This window comes from Sardina pilchardus, chromosome 1 (assembly GCF_963854185.1).
Source record: "Sardina pilchardus chromosome 1, fSarPil1.1, whole genome shotgun sequence".
NCBI classification, from domain to species: domain Eukaryota; kingdom Metazoa; phylum Chordata; class Actinopteri; order Clupeiformes; family Clupeidae; genus Sardina; species Sardina pilchardus.
The window spans coordinates 23,739,317-23,761,065 of record NC_084994.1 but is presented as its reverse complement, the minus strand read 5'-3'; the positions used below and the strand labels follow the sequence as shown (position 1 = coordinate 23,761,065).

The 21,749-nt window shown below is 39.8% G+C and overlaps 1 protein-coding gene across 3 annotated transcripts in view; it reads right to left on the bottom strand.

Annotated features, from left to right (window-relative positions):
- LOC134086081 (NACHT, LRR and PYD domains-containing protein 12-like) overlaps positions 1-21,749 on the bottom strand; it is a 49,839-nt gene that overhangs the window by 16,976 nt on the left and 11,114 nt on the right. For 2 of the 3 annotated variants that reach the window (XM_062539999.1, XM_062540002.1), the window contains exons 2-8: positions 20,219-20,471; positions 17,351-19,556; positions 16,941-17,201; positions 16,043-16,216; positions 5,403-5,561; positions 2,026-2,097; positions 1,225-1,251 (exon numbers count right to left, since the gene is read on the bottom strand). In XM_062539999.1, the coding sequence (XP_062395983.1) occupies positions 1,225-1,251; positions 2,026-2,097; positions 5,403-5,561; positions 16,043-16,216; positions 16,941-17,201; positions 17,351-19,556; positions 20,219-20,411 (3,092 nt within the window). In that variant the 5' untranslated portion in view covers positions 20,412-20,471. The remainder of the gene's footprint in view (positions 1-1,224; positions 1,252-2,025; positions 2,098-5,402; positions 5,562-16,042; positions 16,217-16,940; positions 17,202-17,350; positions 19,557-20,218; positions 20,472-21,749) is intronic. The other variant, XM_062540001.1, reaches the window with a different exon arrangement.

The following is a 21,749-nucleotide window of genomic DNA, read 5'->3' as shown; positions in this document are numbered from 1 at the left end:
ATCCATAAATCCCCCTGTATTTTTTTCTCCCCTCTAACACAATGAAAAAATAATTTTGAACCTGACTTTATCCAAAGCTTAGATTCCGTGTCAAAAATATTTAAACACTGTGTTTTAACATTACATTTTTTTCTGAATGCTTAAGCACTAATCTGATTCTTGTAGCACAATTTCTAAAACTATTAACACATATGGCAAAACCACTCGTCTGCCCAACTAAAAGCACAAACACTGCTTTGAACTCAGTTTGCAATTTTGTATCACACACTTTGCAAAACTGTAGGCACAATTCACTGCACAACACTCTTTTTGCGGAACTTTAAACACAACTCACTGCTTACTCTCAATTACCAAATTTCCAACACACTCCTAGCAAAATCATACACATGTATGGCTATTATAACACTATTTTGCCAACTGTCTGGCACTTTTTCACACGTGAAAATTGTTTTAGATCATTAGTTGCAGTTAGCAGTGTAAATATTAGCAGTGTAAATAAGGCACAGGTAAGATATCCGTGTGGAGTACAATGGAGGGAGCAGGAAGAGTGAGAATTAGAGGAGGCCTAGGAAGAGGACGTGGAGGTGAAGAAGTAGGAGAAAGAGGAGGAGGAAGAGGACAAGGAGCCCGGTGCCTTGGACAGGAGTACATTGCATGCGATGTACAGTAGATTAAATTTTGTGGCCGTACCCAGAGAGACGTCAGTTTTTTTTTTTTTTTTTTGTTACTATTTTGAAATTAGTATTTTGTGTTTTGACTTTGTATTTGTTTTGATGATAGTGAACACCAATACTTGAAGTTTGGATTCTTACTGTACGTTTACAGAACTATGACAAAAGTATGACCTCAAACTGACATACTGTAGCCTACCTTGTGCACAGAGAAAGCAAAAGCCAAATGTGTCTTGTATTCATACCATCAGTGTGTAGTTGACACATTGTGTGCTTAATAAATGATGGCTTGTGTTTACTGTTTGATACAGAAACACCATTTTTACAAAGGTGTGGAGAGTTAATCAAGCTGTGTTCGCTTTTGCAAGAGAACTACAATGTTTTGATAATTTGGTGAAAGGTTTTGTTATTTGTGTGTAGAGTTTTGCAAAAATAGCCAATAGTTACAAAAATGTGCTTAAGCAATCAGACAAAACTGTAACCAGAATGTAAATGGATAGTGTGCTTTGGAGAGTATCTATCTAATAATAACGCACAACAATATAAAACCCACCTCAGTGTTTCCAGCAGAGTCGATGTTCTGGAAAGAATCATTCATTTTAATACATTATAATACATGCAACATTCACTATAATACATCATGCATATTTCGACTGTTGTATTAGACTGTAATAATAGGGAGGGAGATTATCTCCGTTAACCAAAAACTATAGTTTTGCTAACATGTCCATTATTAAGGTGAAAGATGTCTCCATGCATGGTACTGTCAAGCAGTGAAGTGATAACCGTATGCTGGTAGCAATGTCCAGGTCACCTAGCTAAGTTAAACATAAGGCGAGCCCGGCTGCCTCTGTTTAGGTATTTGTGTCCCTCCCAAACTGTATTAAAATACGTCTGTGTTTAACTAGGCTGGGTGAACCCTGTCTGCCAGGGCCGATTTTCTGTCCCAGTCCAGTCTTGGGCTGAAATGTGATCAGTTCAAAGTAGTTTGTAACCAAGTAGAAAGAAAACACAATAGTCTAACCTCTTTAGCTATGTGCCAGTGCTTATGTGCCACACAATTATTCTGATTGTGTCCGAAGAAACTACAGGGTTTCAGCTTTCCAAAGAGGTCAAGCATTTGATGGTTGGCTAAAATAGTTGGGAACAGTGCCCTCTGAAGTTGGCACAGTGCAATGTCGGGGGTAAAGCGTAAGTGGCATAACCCAGAGGAAGTTAAATGGCACAGTAATATGATGGGAGGTGTTCAGCTGTTACTCTGAGATTAATTAATCAGAATGTACATGGAGAGTGTGCTTTGGAGAGCAATTATCTAATCTAATTGCAATTATAATGCACAACAATATAAACCCACCTCAGTGTTTCCAGCAGAGTCGATGATCTGGAGAAGATCCATCTCACCAACATTAGTGAATGAAGCATCGCACTGTGACCAGAGACAATGGTTAATTGAAGAATTTTCTTTACATATACAGGTCTAGTTTTAATGTAGTGCCTCTGAAGTCCAAAAGATCACAGCCATGCAATATTATTATTCAGCCCTGTTCTTTGTTTATGAATATTTCTCTGCATTCTGAGCATTTCTTTTGTTGCATTCTTTGCCCAGACAAGTTTTCACAGAGTGATGACTACATCAACATCTTTACTTCTGAGAAGCTCAGCCTCACAACTTTTTATAGACGATATACTTCAAATTGAGCTAATATTTTTGTCACTATCAACATTTGATTCTATGTCCTTTTTGAAGCTATATATGGTTTTATGAGATTTACAGTGTAAGTGTAAGCTGGTTCCTCTTCTATAAAGAAAATGTTCATATCCAATACAACATTTGAATTTTGCCCTGCCTTTTAAAAAAAACATTGCAATCAGAATATAAAATGCATTATTACACAGCTCTAAAAAGTGATGCAGAAAGTTCCATTCACATGAATGGGCCTTCCCAACGTTCGGAGGTCTGATATTTCTCGATAACCGTAGGTTATAACAGACCGCTGTCAAGGAAAATGGGTTTTGTGCTTCTAATTCAGGTCTTTCATATCAATCCACAACAAATACGTAAGGGATAACGGCCGACGAGGTGACCGGTTCGATGGAAATAATGGCACGGCGGAGGTAACTCCGTCTCCGTGCTTCGCACGTCGCCGGAGTTCTAGACCTCCACCTAGCCATTATTTCCATCTAACCGGTCGACCTCGAAGGCCGTTATCCCGCTTATCTCCCGTTTGTAGGCTATTCATAACCTGTATATTTAGAACATAGTTTTATTCCACCGTTGCGTCCGTTAACATCGCTAAAACTGTCTTGACTGTGGGACTACTTTCCGCCACATATCAACTTTCTACTTGCAGGACAAAACTGCCGTTACTAGTTCTAAAATGGATGGTTGCTATGGCCAAAGGCCAGTCGTTAGTTCTAAATGGCTGGTTGCTACGGCCAAAAGCCAGTCGTTAGTTCTATCTCTCCCGTTGTCAAGCGGGCATATCCCAGGATTCTGATTAACTTTAACTTGGAAAGATAGCTACAATCCACCTCCGTCATATCATATGCTACAATGTTACTATGGTTGTGCGCGTCTGTATTTCAGCTTGGATGCAACGTGACAGTTCATTTAAACTTCGCAATGAGTTTGGCGAATTTAATATTCAAGTGTGATACGGGAACTACTTCAAGGGTAGCAGGTTATACGAAGTTAATGGCCACCCCATCAGCCAATCAGAGAAGAGAATTCCATTGTTGAGGGAGATAAGCTCGACAGTGAAATCAAAGCTACTTTAAATACCCTTTTCAACCGTCTCTGGTGAAATTCAGCTTGTAAGACGTTGCCATGCAACCATGCATGCAACACCTGAAACTGTCAAGTTCTATCTGTGTGGCGAACTATTTATTTTGTTAGCGGAAACACGAAACGGTAGCCAAGTCATCGCTAAAGACACACTGGCCCTCATTTATGAAACGTGCGTACGACCAAAAACAGGCGTAAAACAGGAGTGCGCTTGTTTCCACGCAAAGTATGGCATTTCTCAATGTGAACGTGATCGGTGCTATACGCTCAAATCTCACGTCTAGTCTGAACTCGCGCACACAAGTTTTTCAGGCGGAATAGCACTGTGCAGTAGTAAATCGCCGATGGATTACAAAGTTGATGAGTTGAATTTATGGATCTCGGACATAACACCTTTCCTGTACATGCGCAGCCTATTTGCTGTAATGTAGCATTATATTGACACATTTTATGGCTAGCTATAGGAGATGATTATACTTTCTCTTTGGCAAACGCAACATTTATGAATGATATATTTTAAATTATTTTCAAAGGGCAAATTTCAGTCTTGTATGGTTTTGTAATGAATGTATTTATAGTATGATGCGTTCTCTCTGCGAAAATAAAGTCTGTTGCGCTTAAATCGCTCTAGCTTCCCGCCTTCCTTGATGACAGCTTCTAGCTGTCAAAATGAACAAGGTTCAGCTGGACGTCACTGTGGCTCCAGATCACTAATGATCTCTTTTGGACGTATAATGCACCTTCATGTCATAAATTCTAGGGCCAAGGCCATTAAAACTTAGCCTGACGACGTCATACTCAATTCTTATCAGAATATGAGTCTGAAACTGCTCCATTCAGCTGCGATTATGGGGCGTGATTCAACCGATACAGTGCGGGGGGATAGCTCTGCACTCATTGGATAGACCAAACCAAACAGAACAAGTTATTGGCTGTCAGTATCTGCGAAATCTAAGACAGAAATATGTAGCAGGGTAGGCTATGGAAAACATCCTCCTTCGTTTTTAAAAATAATTCCTTCAAACTGTATGCAATGAACAGCTGGGGAAGTGTGTCGTTAACCCAACGAGCAAACAGACATTTTTAAACAAACGGGAACAACATCACCCAAACATGCTGTTTTAACTGGGTGAAAGTGAAACTGAAGTTTTCCCACATATTCTCGTTGGTCTAAGTGTTCAGAAATAGTTGTGCGAATCCGTGATAAAACCTCAGTTTCAATAGCTAAGATAAACGAAAGGCCAAACTGCATGAACAAATTATGCATTCATAGCCATAGCGTTTCTGTTGCAATCAAAATCAACCTAAGCGAACATGGTCTCACACCCAACTCGTTGAACGAGGACGCATGCAGCCGTGAACGTCACTGCTGTTCATATGTCAATCATCACGTAAAGCCCGCCCTGTGAAATGTGATTGGTCCGAGCAGAAGTGTATCTCGAATAGTAGCAGCTGAACGGAGCAGTGCCAGACCGAAGTTCCCTGCAGAAAAAGAATGGAGGCGGGGCTAAACTTCGGTCTGGCATCCAGGCTAATTAAAACTAGAATATAGGGGCGATATTTAAATTACGCTTGTTTCCAACCGCCACATTTATCAACACACATTTATTCTTACCCTAGAATTGGAGTGATACGAAAGTTTGATGAATCACGCGTGAGCCTCGTCGTAAGATATACGCTGGTTTCTACGCTCGGTTGATAAATGAGGGCCATTGTGTTAAGTTTCTTTTCTCATTTTGGCAAGTAGCCGTATAAGCGGGATAATGTATAGAACTCCCGGTCATTATCGAGAAATAGGTCCTTTCAGGGCAGAACAAGATCGCCAAGATCGCCAGTTTGGGACCAATTTCCTGATGATGACCGGCGTTCTATACATTATCCCTTACTTAACACTGTGCTTCAGAGAACAATGTTCAAAAAATCATGTCCAACAATATGAAACCCACCTCAGTGTTTCCAACCAAGTCAATGTTCTAGAAAAGATCTGTTTCACCCCCTCATCTCCCACACTGCTGCCACTCAGGTCCAGTTCTCTGAGAGAGGAGAACTGTAGAACAGAACCCAGGACCTCACAGGATACCTTAGTGATCGCACAGCCGCCCAACCTGCTCAGAGATAAGAAACACTTACTGGAACAAAATGGAAAATTTACATGCATGCAGAATAAGGAACATAAGTCAAACGGGTTTGAATGTTCCGATATCAAGCTCTTCTTGGATAGCAGTTTTTCCTGAATTTAGGGCTGTCTCAAACATGTTTCTAAAGGATTAATCCAGTGAGATTAGCAACATTTTTTTCAGATTATTTTTCTAATCAAATTATTATTTGTTTGATTAATCAACGATACATTTGTAGATTACTGTAGCAATTACTTTCCCATTCCCAAATATTGTAAGCTTCTCATTAACATTAACATTTCAGAAATGTTTTACTGTACCCTTGTAAAGCCCTTGTATGTTTTATAAATCCTGTCAATCCTGGAATAGCATTTCTAGTTTAAATTGGGCTACAAAATCTTACAACTTATTATACAAACTCCAATCAGGATTTCGTAAATCACACTCAACCGACACATGTTTATTGTACCTATCTGACTATATCAGGAAGGAGGTTGACATGGGCAATTTTTGTGGAATGGTCATGCTGGATTTGCAAAAGGCTTTTGATACGGTAGACCATAGTATCTTATTGTCTAAACTGAGGGCAATTGGTTTTAACAACATAGCAGTGAAATGGTTTGACTCATATCTGAAGGAAAGGAAGCAAGTGGTGGATGTTGGGGGTAATTTATCCCAGCCACAAACTGTGCAATGTGGAGTCCCTAAGGGGAGTGTTTTAGGTCCTCTTCTTTTTCTTTTATATATTAATGATCTTAAATCAGTTTGTTCATGTGAACTGTTTTTATTTGCTGATGATTCCGCACTAGTGTTTTCACATAAGGACAAACGCACTGTAGAATCAACCTTAAGTGTTGAGCTTTTAGAAGTCAGCCATTGGCTATCGTTTAATAGATTATCTCTTCATTTAGGAAAAACTGAGTCCATCTTGTTTGGGTCAAGAGTTAAGTTAAACAAAAACCCAGGTTTTGAAATATTAGCTGGTGACTCTGCACTCAATGCTAAGGCTTCAGTCACCTATCTTGGGTGTGTACTGGATAGCCAGTTGTCTGGAGCTGGTCAAGCCCAGAAAGAAATTACTAAAATAAATCAACGAGTGCGTTTTCTGGCCAGAATTTCCAAGTATTTAAATAAGAAGGCTATGCTGACCTTAGCAGGCGCTATAATTCAGCCCTACTATGATTATGCCTGTTGCTCCTGGTATAATGGCCTCACTAAGTATTTCAAGAATAAGCTCCAGACCTCACAAAATAAATTAGTCAGGAGCATTCTAGATCTGGCCCCTAGAACTCACCTTGATCGTCATCATTTTGAGAGGCTGGGATGGCTGAGGGTGGAGTTTCTAAAGGATTAATCCAGTGAGATTAGCAACATTTTTTTCAGATTATTTTTCTAATCAAATTATTATTTGTTTGATTAATCAACGATACATTTGTAGATTACTGTAGCAATTACTTTCCCATTCCCAAATATTGTAAGCTTCTCATTAACATTAACATTTCAGAAATGTTTTACTGTACCCTTGTAAAGCCCTTGTATGTTTTATAAATCCTGTCAATCCTGGAATAGCATTTCTAGTTTAAATTGGGCTACAAATCCTGATATTACTAAATCTACATCTTTTGAATCCCATGTCTAAACGCATTTCATTTACTCGATTAAGCCAACTATACTGTACTGTGTTGTCCCAGCCCTATCCCACACCATATGCAGTAAACACCGAGAAGTTAAGTGAGGGGTAGCACCTAGCTTGAGGGAAGTGGTGTATGACGCATATATGTCTTCTACTGTCACGTTGTTTGTTTACCACAGAGTATGGTGGACACACAAACAATGTGACTGCCTTCTAGGCCTGCTGTTTGTTTCTGTTTTGTCTCCCATTATCAGGTGCACTTGTGGGCGTGGTTGGCTCCTTACCTTAGGGTAATGCAGCACAGGTGCAGGAGACTCCAGGAGACCTTTTTGCTTTTCGAACATGCAACACGCACGCAGTACATTACACAATTGCTACAACACCCCGACACTACTGACTACTGACCCTCTACTGTTTGACACGTGTTGTGCTTTAAAAACCCTGTGCATACCTGTGCGCCGGTGTGCTGCATTGCCCTAAGGAGGCGGCCACGCCCACAAGTGCACTTGAATGTGGTAGACCAACCAGAAACAGACAGCAGGCCATCACCTTGACGTTATGTATTTATGCTTTGTGTAGTTTTAGAATAAGTAATGATACTTTCTTGTGTACTCTTCATGTACCTAATATTTTCACAATTAAGCACTGACTGTAAACAGAAGTGAGTGGACTAAGATCAAATCGAGTTTGGGTGCCATACACTTCGAGGTTGTTCTGTTCGGAGAAAAAAGAGAACAATCCCAGGAAAACGTGTGGCAACCGCATGCGCTTGTACCCAGCGTGTTGTCGTGGACACAAACATTATGGCTGTCTTCCTAATTTGTGGTGTTGATGGCTGCAGGAGATGATGTTATGTATGAACATCAGAAATGTCCAGGAGAAAATAGCTCCTGCGCTACTTGATCAATAAAATAGCTTAGCTACAGAAAAGTTACTTGGTTTTGTAAATAGCGACGTTACCGCCAAGCTACTGAAAATGTGGTTATAGTAGCGTCGCTACAAAAGTAGCAATGCTACTGCCCATCACTGTACATAACCTATTCTGAAAGTAAGCAGTAGCTTGTAATAATACCAGTCTTGCTTGCATTCTCATGAACACAAACTGGTGTCAGTTTGGAAGTCCTACTTAACACTTTGAATGCCGCACTGTTTTGGAAACTATGTCCCAGAGTACCGGAAATCTAGATAATTTTTGACTATTTTGTAGAGCCACAGCGTATTCTATGTTTTCATCAAAATCCCTGTTTTTTTCTAGAAAAGGAGATATAAGCCGCTTTCAGACAGACGTGTATTTCCGCAATGTTCAACTTTTTACTTTTTACGGCAGGGTTTTTTTTTCGTTGTGCTGTCTGAATTCATATATATGTCCGTATATCTACTACCGGAACTTTTCCTGCTGCCAACCTAGTCATGTTTCCGTAATGTTGCCGCCACAGCTGCTATGTGAATGCAATCGCGGAAAAAATCTGCACTTGTCAGTGATGATCAAGGGAAGTGTTACGTGTATTTAAAGCGCCCTACGTCAATTAACAGTTCATTAACATCATTTCATTAACATTAACATCTCTCTAACACGCAGCAAGGCTGGTCTCCTCCATAGTCTACTCCCGGGGTGGCTTTCAAACTCTCTCCTCGATTAATATTCTCCTTTTTTAATAATTTAAATTATTTAATATTCTAAAACTTAACCATGACAGCCAACTTAGAAGGCCTACTAAATGGCTTGGACAACGGTAACAAGATAACATGATTAGCCGTGTTAACTTGCTACAATGACAACATGAGTTGACATATTTTAATGGTATAAGTTAAGTACACGCGCCGTTCTCGGTTAGTTTGTGGCGTAAACAGGTGCGTGGCTGGCCATCAATCAAGCTGTTTAATTTAGTTGCAATTCAATATTCATGTGGAGTTATAATAACTTTATCTAGGTATTCATTTTTTGGTGGCATATTCATAATCCATTGCATGTAGCCTACTACAGGCAATTTTGACATTTAAAGATACATATTCATATGTTTTTTTTTTTTTGCTTTACTGAGACGTGGTTGGATGAATCGATAAAGGACGCTGACATTGAAATAGAAAACTACTGTTTAATTAGGAAAGATCGAAACAGAAAAGGTGGAGGCGTCTTTATTTATTTAAGATCCGATATTTGTTTTAGTAAAAGAGAGGATATGCATGAGGACCAGATTGAAGCTTGCCTAAAAGCAAACCAATACTAGTGGGAGTGTGTTATCGGCCTCCCGATCAGACAAACTTTTATGAGCTGTTGGATGATGTATGTTCGAAATGTTTGGACTTCATAAATTCGGAAGTTATCATGTTGGGGGATTTAGAACCAACGCGGGTTTGCATTTCTACTCAAACCACGATTGATCTTGTTTTAGTTACTGACAAATCAAGAATTATCAACAGTGGGGTAATACACTACGGGTTAAGTGACCATTCTATGATCTTCTGTACCAGAAAGGTAAAGAAAACAGTATTTAGTACTCACAATACCATCAAAATTAGATCTATGAAAAGGTATAGCAAAGAGACATGTACAGATTGCCTAAATGAAGTAAATTGGTCATCTGTGATGCAATGTAAAGATATTGATCAGGCTTGGCACTATTTTAAATTATAATTTCTGCAATCGAAAGACAAAATTGCACTTCTTACAGAAGCAAGAGTGAAACAGAGAACAGAACCTTGGATAAATGATGGTATACTGGAGGCCATACGGAGGAGAAATGGTCTTTAAGAACAATTTACTGTAGGAAAAATAAGGATGATCAAAGCTGGGCAGCGTATAAAAACCTGAGAAATGAAGTGAGTAGATTAGTAGTTTGTTCTAAAAAGACATATTTTAATGAGAAAGTTAAGGAGTATAAACATGACACGAAAAAGCTATGGCAGTCATTGAAAGAGCTGGGTTATAGCAAAAGGCTGAAAACTAAAACATGTAATATTAATCTAGACCTTGGAGATAATATTATATCAGATAAGGATAAAGTAGCAAACAGTTTTAACACATACTTCTCAACAATTGCTAGTAAGCTGGTTGAAAAGCTCCCTGCCATGTCGAAACAATATGAAGAAAGTTAAGTTTTATTCCAAACAAGGGGTTCAGGCAAATTCATTTTTTAGAGAAGGTATCAGAGGAAGATGTACTTATGAAACTTAAAAAAACTAGATAGCTCTAAAGCTACAGGTCTAGATAATATCCCACCTCGATTCTTGAAAGATGCTGCGGAGAACATCACTCAAAGTATTACTCACATTATAAACCTGTCTATTGAGTATGGCTACTTCCCTAAGGAGCTCAAGTTGGCAAAAGTGATTCCACTTTATAAGAAGGGGAACAAAATGGATCAGGGTAACTATAGACCCGTCTCCATTCTGTGTACTCTATCAAAAATAATTGAAAGACTTGTTTTGGAGCAGGTGAATAAATATCTTTTATCTTACAACTTATTATACAAACTCCAATCAGGATTTCGTAAATCACACTCAACCGACACATGTTTATTGTACCTATCTGACTATATCAGGAAGGAGGTTGACATGGGCAATTTTTGTGGAATGGTCATGCTGGATTTGCAAAAGGCTTTTGATACGGTAGACCATAGTATCTTATTGTCTAAACTGAGGGCAATTGGTTTTAACAACATAGCAGTGAAATGGTTTGACTCATATCTGAAGGAAAGGAAGCAAGTGGTGGATGTTGGGGGTAATTTATCCCAGCCACAAACTGTGCAATGTGGAGTCCCTAAGGGGAGTGTTTTAGGTCCTCTTCTTTTTCTTTTATATATTAATGATCTTAAATCAGTTTGTTCATGTGAACTGTTTTTATTTGCTGATGATTCCGCACTAGTGTTTTCACATAAGGACAAACGCACTGTAGAATCAACCTTAAGTGTTGAGCTTTTAGAAGTCAGCCATTGGCTATCGTTTAATAGATTATCTCTTCATTTAGGAAAAACTGAGTCCATCTTGTTTGGGTCAAGAGTTAAGTTAAACAAAAACCCAGGTTTTGAAATATTAGCTGGTGACTCTGCACTCAATGCTAAGGCTTCAGTCACCTATCTTGGGTGTGTACTGGATAGCCAGTTGTCTGGAGCTGGTCAAGCCCAGAAAGAAATTACTAAAATAAATCAACGAGTGCGTTTTCTGGCCAGAATTTCCAAGTATTTAAATAAGAAGGCTATGCTGACCTTAGCAGGCGCTATAATTCAGCCCTACTATGATTATGCCTGTTGCTCCTGGTATAATGGCCTCACTAAGTATTTCAAGAATAAGCTCCAGACCTCACAAAATAAATTAGTCAGGAGCATTCTAGATCTGGCCCCTAGAACTCACCTTGATCGTCATCATTTTGAGAGGCTGGGATGGCTGAGGGTGGAGTCTCTCAAATTGAGTAGAGCATAGTATACAAGATTGTCAATGGAGATGTCCCTAAATATTTAAATAATTTCTTCAGCAGAGTGAGGGACGTTCATAGTTACTCCACTAGGGGGAGATCCACAGATTTTGTTCCTCCAAGAGTGAAAACAAAAGTAGGGAAGAACTCCTTTTTATATGTTGCGACTAGTCTGTGGAATAAGTTACCTGGTAATATTAAGGTAAGCAGTAGCTTGGATGGATTTAAACGTTCTGTGAAAACATGGCTTAGAGATCTGGTAGTGTAGGGCTTGCACTTATAGAATATGTAGGCCTACATCTGAAGAATACGGTTTATGTAAATTTTGTTTTTTACAGTTTTAGTAATGTCACAGCGCCATTCTTGTCATTTTTACATCTGCTGCCATACAACATCAAAGGACCACAATGGAAATAATCTTTCGAGCTTTATTGTGTTATCCTGACTCTCTGTTTTTTTAGATTAAGTATGTGGTGTGGTATATTTATAACTAAATCATGTATTTATTTTTTTTATGTAAGAACTGAGAATGTCAAATAAAATCATTCATCCATTCATTCATATGCGTTCGTCTCCAGTTTATACCAGAAAGTTGACAAGTCAAGGTGCCACATCTGTCAAAGAAACGTCATAAATCGTGGAATGTTTGACAGCCAGTTAACACTGGCAGCCAGTTAACACAGGAGCCAGTTGCCATGTAACACCTGCCCAGACCCAGCCCAATTCCGGTGTTACAGATCTTGATGGGATCCATGTTAACCAGGCTTGTGCACAATTCCGAATTTTAGAATTTGCCTCCATTCAATTCATGAGTTGGAATTTGAATTGAATTGGCCCCACCCCACAGGAAGTTGAATTTGAATTGGAATTGGAATGACAGGAAGTGGAATTCAATTCATGGCAATTCAAAACAAATTCACATGTCACATAACAGGAAGAATGTGTTGAATCTCACATACATTCAGTTCAGGGAAACTTACATTGGAAATGTAATTGATTACTGTTTTCAATCATAAATTGTGTGTTTGTTGAGATCATATCTCACATTTTGTGAAACTTAATTGTTAAACACTGCAAAAAAGGGTGTCTAAAAACAAGATAAAAACACTAAATCTGAGGTAAAAGGTACTCAAAACAAGTGAGATTTTCTGTCCATGCAGCAAGATAATTTCACTTGACAAGATTTTGTGAATTAAGATAAATTAAAAAAAATCTAGCAATAAGCATGTCTACAGAGGTATTTGGAAACTTAACATAAGCTGAAATTGCTGTTTTTAAGATTACTTATAAATATATTTTTTACATCCCCAAAATAAGTAAAATATACTTCATATAAGCATGAAATGCTGGTTGTAAAATGAGGTTACTTACATTTAAACAGCCTCAGATTATATTCCTTTTTTTTTGGAAGAACATTTTCTGGACTTTTTGCCTTTATTCAGATAGGACAATGAAGATAGACAGGTAGCGGGTAGGTGAGTGACAGAGTTGGAGAGAGATTCGGATATGACCGCAGGTGAGATTCGAACCGGGTCCCCGTGGGTAGATGGACGAGTACAAGGTACTAATGCTGTAACCTGTTGCGCCACAGTACCACAGCTTGAGACAGGTCTAGATTATGTATATTTAAAGTTGTTACATAAGTTGTTATAAGCATAAACTGCTGTTTTAAGATGATATCTTAAATCTTAAATGTCATCTTAAATTAAGTCAAATTTTCTTGTCACTTAATCTTAAAACAAGCTTTATTTTGATGAGAATTTGAGGGAGAGATGTAAAAGATCTCATTTTAACAGTATTTACCTCATTTTAAGATTTCATGCCTATTTGAGACAAAAAAAAGATGTGCTTGATTTAAGATAGTGTAAAGTTGAACACTTACGTAAAGTAAGAAATTCACGCTTCAGACAATATAAATGATCTAACACTTCTAATCTATTTTTTTTATCTTGATAAGAATCAAATAATTTGCAGCGTACCCTTATATTATGTATATGAATTGATTTGAATTTCATTGAATTTCAATTTTACTTCCCTTAATTCAAATTCGAATTGTAATTCTGCATCCTGTTTTTGACCTCAATTCAAATTCAATTCAAACTCAAGAATTGAATTGGAATTTAGGAGTCATTCTCAATTCAATTCTGAATTTTGCACAAGCCTGATGTTAACATGGGGATAAACAATTAGCACGTCATCATGAGCAGGCGTTTTACCTTATTTACTGCAGATGTGACTCTGATTCGACAAATAGTCCATCATAAAAGCAAGCCTACTTCTGCGCGCTACAGAAGTCTGTGCGAACATGGTATTGACATGTCCAAAATACATTTACAAAAACCAACCTTATTTCTGCGATTAGTTGAAGACTACAGAACCAGTTATCGCTCCACAGCCCTAAGTTTGTGTTAATTTGGGAGAGTGCAGCCTGCAGCTCATACTGAATTGGGGAGGTGGAGAGATATAGCTCGCTACGGTAGGCCTACATACTTTTGAGTGTGTTGTTAAGGAAGGGTTTAAATTACATTACACAGGTGTACTGGAAAAACATACACTTTGCTGCGTTTGAGCTAACGCCACGCAGAACACACTGCCAACATGGTAGGCGGACACGCCGGACAGGATACCAGGGGCGTCACCTCAAGTTTCTTTCAGGGTTTACGTGGCAGATTAGACCAATACACTCACTGTTGGCTACGTAAGGGATAATCAACGACGCGCCGTGCGTTTATAGGAAAATAATGCACGTTCGAAGTGGTAATAAGGACCCGACGCCGCAGGCGGAGGGGACTTTACACTTCGATAAGTGCATTATTTTCCTATAAACGCACAGGGCGCGGAGTTGATTATCCCGCTTATACCACTGCTACTATCACTTTCGTTTATATTGCCGCTGTCTTAGATGCAACGTTGTTGTTTTTACCGTTACATTGACATTGGCGAATTAATATTCAAGTGTAATAAGCCCAAAAGTAGGGAACTACTTCATAGCCGTGCGGTATATAGAAAAATAATGCACGTTCCAAACAGCGCATCACAATAGGAAATTTGACCAAGCAGTGGTATAAATGCGAATAATGTAGTAGCCTAATTTTGCCGATTATAGACCCATAGCCTACAGCAAGGCCATTTTAAATTTTTAGGCAACCTTTAGAGAATGTTACTATTTGGTTGCACTAACATTCCCCTAACCTTGTAAATTAAATAACCCCTCCAAAAAAACAAAAAAACAAACGTTATTAGAAGGTTACTGAAAAACTAACCTCAGGAGAGCCATAGGCTAACGTTGCTTAAAGGAACACTTCACCGTTTTTTTTTATATTAAACTATGTTATTCCCTTAACTAAGACGAGTTGATTCATACCTCTCACGTTTCAATGTGTGCACTCACTGGCTCTGGCGCGCTGCGCTACTTTGATAGCACTTAGCTAGCCCAGTTCATTCGTTAGGATCCAAATAGAGATGAATTTAGACCAAATATCTCAATGTTTTCCCTATTAAAATACAGTAACATTAGTAGTCACATGACCAAGTATGGTAAGACAAAATAAAATGTGGTGCAAGTCTAAGAGGTTAAGAGGGATAACTATGCTGTGTGGCGGAGCGATTCCTAGGTAAAAAAAGAATGCTGACTTGTATGTCCCCAAATATACAGCCTGCCTGTTTAGTTTTTGGAAAATGTACAGTGATCCTTCGTTTATCGCAGGGGTTACGTTCAAAAAATAACCCGCGAGTGAAATCCGCGAATTAAGTAGCAGCTTTATTTTTTTTTTACAATTATTATAGATGTTTTAAGGCTGTAAAACCCCTCACTACCAATGTTATACACCTTTCTCAGACAGGTATTATCATTTGCTCACAACTTCTCTTGTTTAAATAATCTCAAAGTTCAAACCTTCATAGAAAAATAAGGACATCAGCCTATTAAGAGAATGAAACCAAAGATCAAAAGTTGTTTTCGGGCCCAACATTTATCAGGGTTAGGGTGAGAATTAAAATAAATGTCTTTCTATAGATGTTTTTTAGAAACCTTAACGATTAACCATCAGGTTGAACACATTCGAAATTATTAAAAGTGACTCGCGTATTTCACAGTTCCTCTGACCGGGCCTCTTCGTCCTGGCGCTGCTCCGCTGTAGCTGAACTGTACACGAGACACGGCACGGAGTAGATCAATTGACAATGTTCTACAGTCAATTAGCCAATCAGGGCGCAGAACTCAATGCGCTGCAAAAAAAACCCTAAATAAAACAAAAAAAGCACTAGAAAAAAAGTCTGCGAGACCGCGAAAAGTGAACCGCGATATAGCGAGGGATCACTGTACGTCTGAAAACTGTTAGAGATACTATGTTGATTTCTAATCATATAGATGAAAAAATACACAGCTTTTATTTCTACAGGTACATCAATTGCCAGGAAAGTTACCTCAAAGTGTGAAGTTTACAGTTTGGACTTCTGAGTTCAGTCAGGATCTGTGTGAGTCCAGCATCGGTCAGACTGTTATAGGAGAGATCCAGTAAGGTGAGCCTGGAGTCCTCTGACTGAAGAGCTGTGAGCAGGACCTCACTGCAGTCGTCTCCCAGATAGCATCCGCTTAGTCTGTGGGGAGGCAGATGTTTGGAAACCTTGATGTTTTAGCTAGAGATGCTCAAAAGCCAGCCCGAATCTAACCCCACTCACAAAAATTGAGATTGGGAAATTCGGTGTGTACTTGTTTTTTGGTTTTATACAATTACAGTACATTACATTTAGTAGATACTTTCATCCAATGATGAACTGATAAGCAACCATAAATATGTAAGCAACAGTGCTTATTCATTCATGTCAACTGAGCTCGCTTCTGTTAATTTTGTTTACAACAAAAAGTCTGTCACTAGAGAAGCTAGACATTTAGATGTTGTTATTCGCCTTATTATTCGGCAGGCATTGTAAGCCAGAATGAGGCTACTGAGTAGATTTGCCATAAACATCTCAGTCCAGCAGATGGTGGTAATGCACTCTGTTTGCAAAATGCCCCCCAAGAAGGGTTCGCTGGCCAGAGTAACCTTCTGTGAGTTTTATTGTGGCAGTTTGCAAACAGAGTGCATAACTGTCATCTGCTGGACTGAGATGTGATGGCAAGTGTACCCAGTAGCCACGTTCAGGCTTACAATGGCCACCGGATGAATAAGGCAAATCCCATCCTCATGCGAGCAGTATCAGACATATTCTGAATAAAATTGAGTATGGCTACTTCAGGTAGTATGGCTTAATGCTGAAAGCCAAGTACAAACTAATACTTTTTATTACGACTACACCTCTTTTTTGACTTCCAAGAGTGTACCTCAGACAGTTGGGCTGATGATGAGGTCCGTGCAGTACATAATATAGCGGCCACCCCCCGAACAGCTCCAGGTTGATGCAGTTGAGGTTCAGAGAGTCCAGGTTGCAGTGGGGACTGGCTAGACCCTCACACAGTATCTCCATTGTCTCTGTAACCAGGAAGTTGTGACTTAAGTCCAGCTCTCTGAGGGGGGAGTCAGCCATTTGAAGAGCTGAGGATATTGTCTCGAAGCATTTCCGTGTAAGTTGGCAGCTGTTAAGTCTGAGAGAAAGAAATACCATTGGAATCATTTTATCATAATTTGTTCAAATTACTGGATTATTGTGAGGTTTCAATCGTTATTTGATTTGAGCAGTATTGCAGAGGCAGCACACACAACCTTTTCCCCGCAGTAGTCTTGTTATACTCACAATGCTCTTGTGCAGCACCTAACCAGTGGAACTAGTCTTCGGCGACCTCCTGCAGAGGTCCTGTACCTCTTCAAGTCAAACTCATCCAAAACGTTTTTGGACGTCAACATCATGTAGGCCAAGGCAGAACACTGGGCTGCAGTCAGCTTCTTTCCTGGAACATTCTTGGACGTGAGGTAGGACTGGATCTCCCCTGTAACTGTGCCACCCAACTCACCCAACTCAGAGAGGCAGCGGACCAGGTTAATGCATCTTTCAGGAGTAGGGCATTTCCTCTGGTCTTCCACGTTGAGCTTGTTTTTGATGTATTCTGTGGTTTTACAGATATCCTCCCGAAAAATCCCAGGGGGTAAGCATAGGCTTCTGAGGAGGCTGTAATTAGCTTCCAGCGAAAGTCCAAGGAGGAACTGTAAAAAGAGGTCCAAATGCCCATTCTTGCTCTTCAGGGACTTGTCCACAGCAACCCTGTGCCACTCATGTAGTGTGAAGAAGTCTTGGGGTGCGGGCTGTTGTTGCGTTTGATCCTGGATGTCTGACTTCTTCAACGGCTCATCCTCCGAGTCACAGTCAGAGTCATCTAGTACATAGGATAGGTACTGCTCACGAGTAAGTAATGATTTTCCAGATTCATTACGAGGTTGTACAGAGTCTTGCAGCCAGTTCTTGTCAAAACGTGTAAAAGAGTTTTGAGAAGTTATACCTTTTTGTGCATTTAACTGGAGCATGTCCATTCTCTCTTGGACAAATGAAAGGAACACGTAGAGAGCAGCAAGAAACTCCTGAATGCTCAAGTGTATAAAGCTGTACCATTGCCCTTCAAACATGGGATCCTCCTTCTTCAGAATCTCTGTGAAAAGTCCTGAGTGGACTGATGTTTCAACAGTTTTCAAGCCATATTTTTTCAGGTCACTTATAGAAAATATGAGCTTGCCTCTCTCAAGATTTTCAAAGGCCAGTTTGCCCAATTGGAGCAAAATTTGGACATCGGATGAAGACAATTCCCTTGGATCCTGCTCATCTTTCTCATTGTACTTCTGGTTCTTCACATTTGTTTGGATGAGCAGGAAACGTGTGTACATTCCTGTCATTGTGTATGAAACGTTTCCTCCAATCGTATCGCTTTGCATCCCTCCCAGAACCGTGGAGGCAATCCAACAGAACACTGGAACATGGCACATGGTGTGAAGGCTCTTTGAAGCTCTGAGGTGTGAGATGATTGTGTCAGCTTGTCTCTCATCAGAAACCCTTTTTCTGAAGTATTCCTCTTTCTGTTGATCATTAAAGCCACGTATTTCCGTCACTCGATGAAGACAGTACGAACTGATCCGGTCAACTGCAGCCGGGCGTGATGTTATCCAAATGTGGGCAGATGGAAGGAGATTGCCTTTGAAGAGATTGGTCAGTAATTCATCTAGTGATGCTCTCTTTGCAATGTCTGCAACAAACTTGTTCTTGTGAATGTTTAAAGGCAGACCACTTTCATCCAGACCATCAAATATGAAAACCATTTTGGCTTCATAATACTTCTTCATGTCTTTCATGGCTTTCAGCTCCGGGTGGAAGATCTCAAGCAGCTCACGAAGACTTAACTTGCTGTTTTGATAACGATTCAGCTCACGGAAAGGAAGGACAAAAATGAAATCCACATCCTGATTGGCCTTCTCCTCTGCCCAATCTAAAATGAACTTCTGAACAGAGACCGTTTTTCCAATTCCAGCCACCCCCTTTGTTAGCACAGTTCTGATGTGCACGTCCTGGCCATACAGAGGCTTGAAGATGTCATTGCAGTTGATGGCAGGTTCTCCACATGTTTGATCCCTGGATGCTGTACCCAGCTGCCACATCTCATGCTCATTGATTTGGTCAGAGCCTGACACTGGATTATGGCATGTCCTACTAAAGTGTCTTCCTTTAGTATCGGCCTGCCACTTGGGATTACTGAATGAGGCATCCAGCTGCAACAGCTCCTGCTCTTTCCAGAATTCACAAAAAGTATCACCACTATCCATAAGGGTTCTGTCTTCAGGCAAAATAATGTATGGCACAGTAGGAACCCTCTCTCTCTCTGTGATGAAAACCTCTGTGAACATTCTGTTCAGAAGAGTAGGGTTTCCTCGCTTCGCAATACCCTCAAATATAATTTCAAACCTCTTCCTCAGGTTAGATTTAAGATTGGCAGAAACACTGCAGGTACTTGAGTCTTCAACTATAAAATAAGAACAAAAATGCATTCAATCAACAAATATCCAATGATATATCCAATGAACCAAATCAGTTTGTGATGGGTACCTAAAAATAAACTTTAGCGATCGTCGCAAACAGAAAACTTTCGCTGCAAACAGAAAACTTTCGTAAGTGACTGCCTGAATAAACAGTCATGTAAGTAAACCACCAGTGCTTTTTCAAAGTTCTCAATGTCTCGTTTTAAATGTCAGGGCCCTCAGAAGTCTACTAATAAAGTGTGGAGCTACTTTGTGCCTCATAAATGGTGTAAAACAGTGGTTTATTTACATGGATAAGCCGATGCCCTGCCATTGAAAACCTGTTTTAGCATTGGCAAGCTAGCAGCAGATTTCAGAGTGCAGGGAGCAGGTCGAGATCAGCTCTGAGACAAACGCTCACACTCGGTATCATGTTTCAACACACTTTAAGTCAATATTAATCAGTATCCTTTAAGAAGCAGTAATTTCAGGTTTGAGGAGATTGCATTGCACTTCAACAATACGTTTCAATGTTAACCTCACTCTGAGCCTACACAACATACAGTATATGATAATGTATTTCTAATTGTAATAATGTATGTGTAACCATCAGATCAGGCCCATGAGACAACATTGGCTGTTATGGCAGAGATGCAATCACACAAACCTGTGTATTGTGTGTTTGGTGAAACTTTCACTGAAACTCCTCCCTGAATATAACTGTTAATGATCTGGGGTGCAACAACCGTTGATCCTTGTCCTTGAGCAACAATTGCAGTTTGGTGTCCATTGACCCCTTCTTGCTTTTGATCCGATGTGGTGGACTGGGATTCACCGTCCACTCCATGTGCCTGACCCATTATGGTGGTGTTGAATGTGTGGACTACAGAGTCAGATGTGCTGGATATTTGAAGTCTGATCTGGTGAGGGGCAGAGACAATTTTCTGTTGAATCAAATAACTGTGTGTCATCAAGAACTCAGTATTGCAAAGCACCCAAAATATTTGTTTTAAACCATGCCCAACATCTGTTCCTTAACTGTGCCTCGCTATCTGCTTTCCAGAAGCTTTTCAGGAATTTAACCTAAATGAGCTGCTTATAAGATGCTATCCCAAAGTGTACAAGTGCATCTAAAAATAGAATAGTGGAAAAGTCAATATATAGTCAAGGACACTATCTTCAGACGAATTAATACGTTCAATTTTGGGGGGGATTATGAAAACTATACATTTTTGGAATCCTTACACACTGAAGAATCAGGAAATCTTTGGTTGACAATTTTTTCAGAAGTCATTAAAGCAACACTAAAGAGTTTTTCATACCGTAACATAATGTTTCCAAAATTATTTCAGCGGTTTATCAGCTCGTAACAGGGTGAATGGCACTTCTGCATTCACTTTGCGGCCCTCTATCGGCTCTAACGCCACTATGTAACTTTACCAGATCGGGTAGCGTAGGCTACCTGTAGTTCGATGAAATGAGACCTAAGAAACTACAAATTTGACATGCTTCGATGTCGCAATACATCACACATTCATAAAATAATACAACATGCTCTACCTTGTCTGCGGACATTGTTATTTGAAGCCACCACAAACTCTCTCTAACCTGAGTGAGGCAGGTCGTGTGCATATCATCCGCTAGCAATATTGTCAAATTAACAACTTTTCACTATATTTAGAGAGATTTCAGATTCCCCCGGTGAGTTTTTTTTTTTAATAAGCCACCAGCGACAAATTAACTAGCCTACTTTTCTGGAATTCTCGAGTTCTGGAGACTGTAACGTTATGAATGTAGCCTAGTCTATGTACCGTCCTTGAGTTCGGCTGTGCTGAGTTTGTGATCGCCCCCCCCCCCCCCCCCGCTCACTGTATTTCCCGGCTGCTAGCTCTGCACAGTGGCAGTAAATGCGAGAGGTCTACATTCTGGCCGCTCGAAAACTGAGCCGAGTTGAGCTCAGACAAAAGTATAACTTCCAAAAACTAGCGAGCATTGCAGATCTGTCAGCTAATCCTGTCCATCCCTATTTTCCGTTCTGCATTAAATTATTGACGCCTTCACTGGTGATATATGACGCAGAATGAGAGTAAACAAAACAGACAGCGATCGCGCAGTTGTTTCAGTGATGAAATGTGTGATAGAGCCACTTGTGTTCACAAATGATGTGAGAACTGTAGGCTACTCACATAATGTGACGT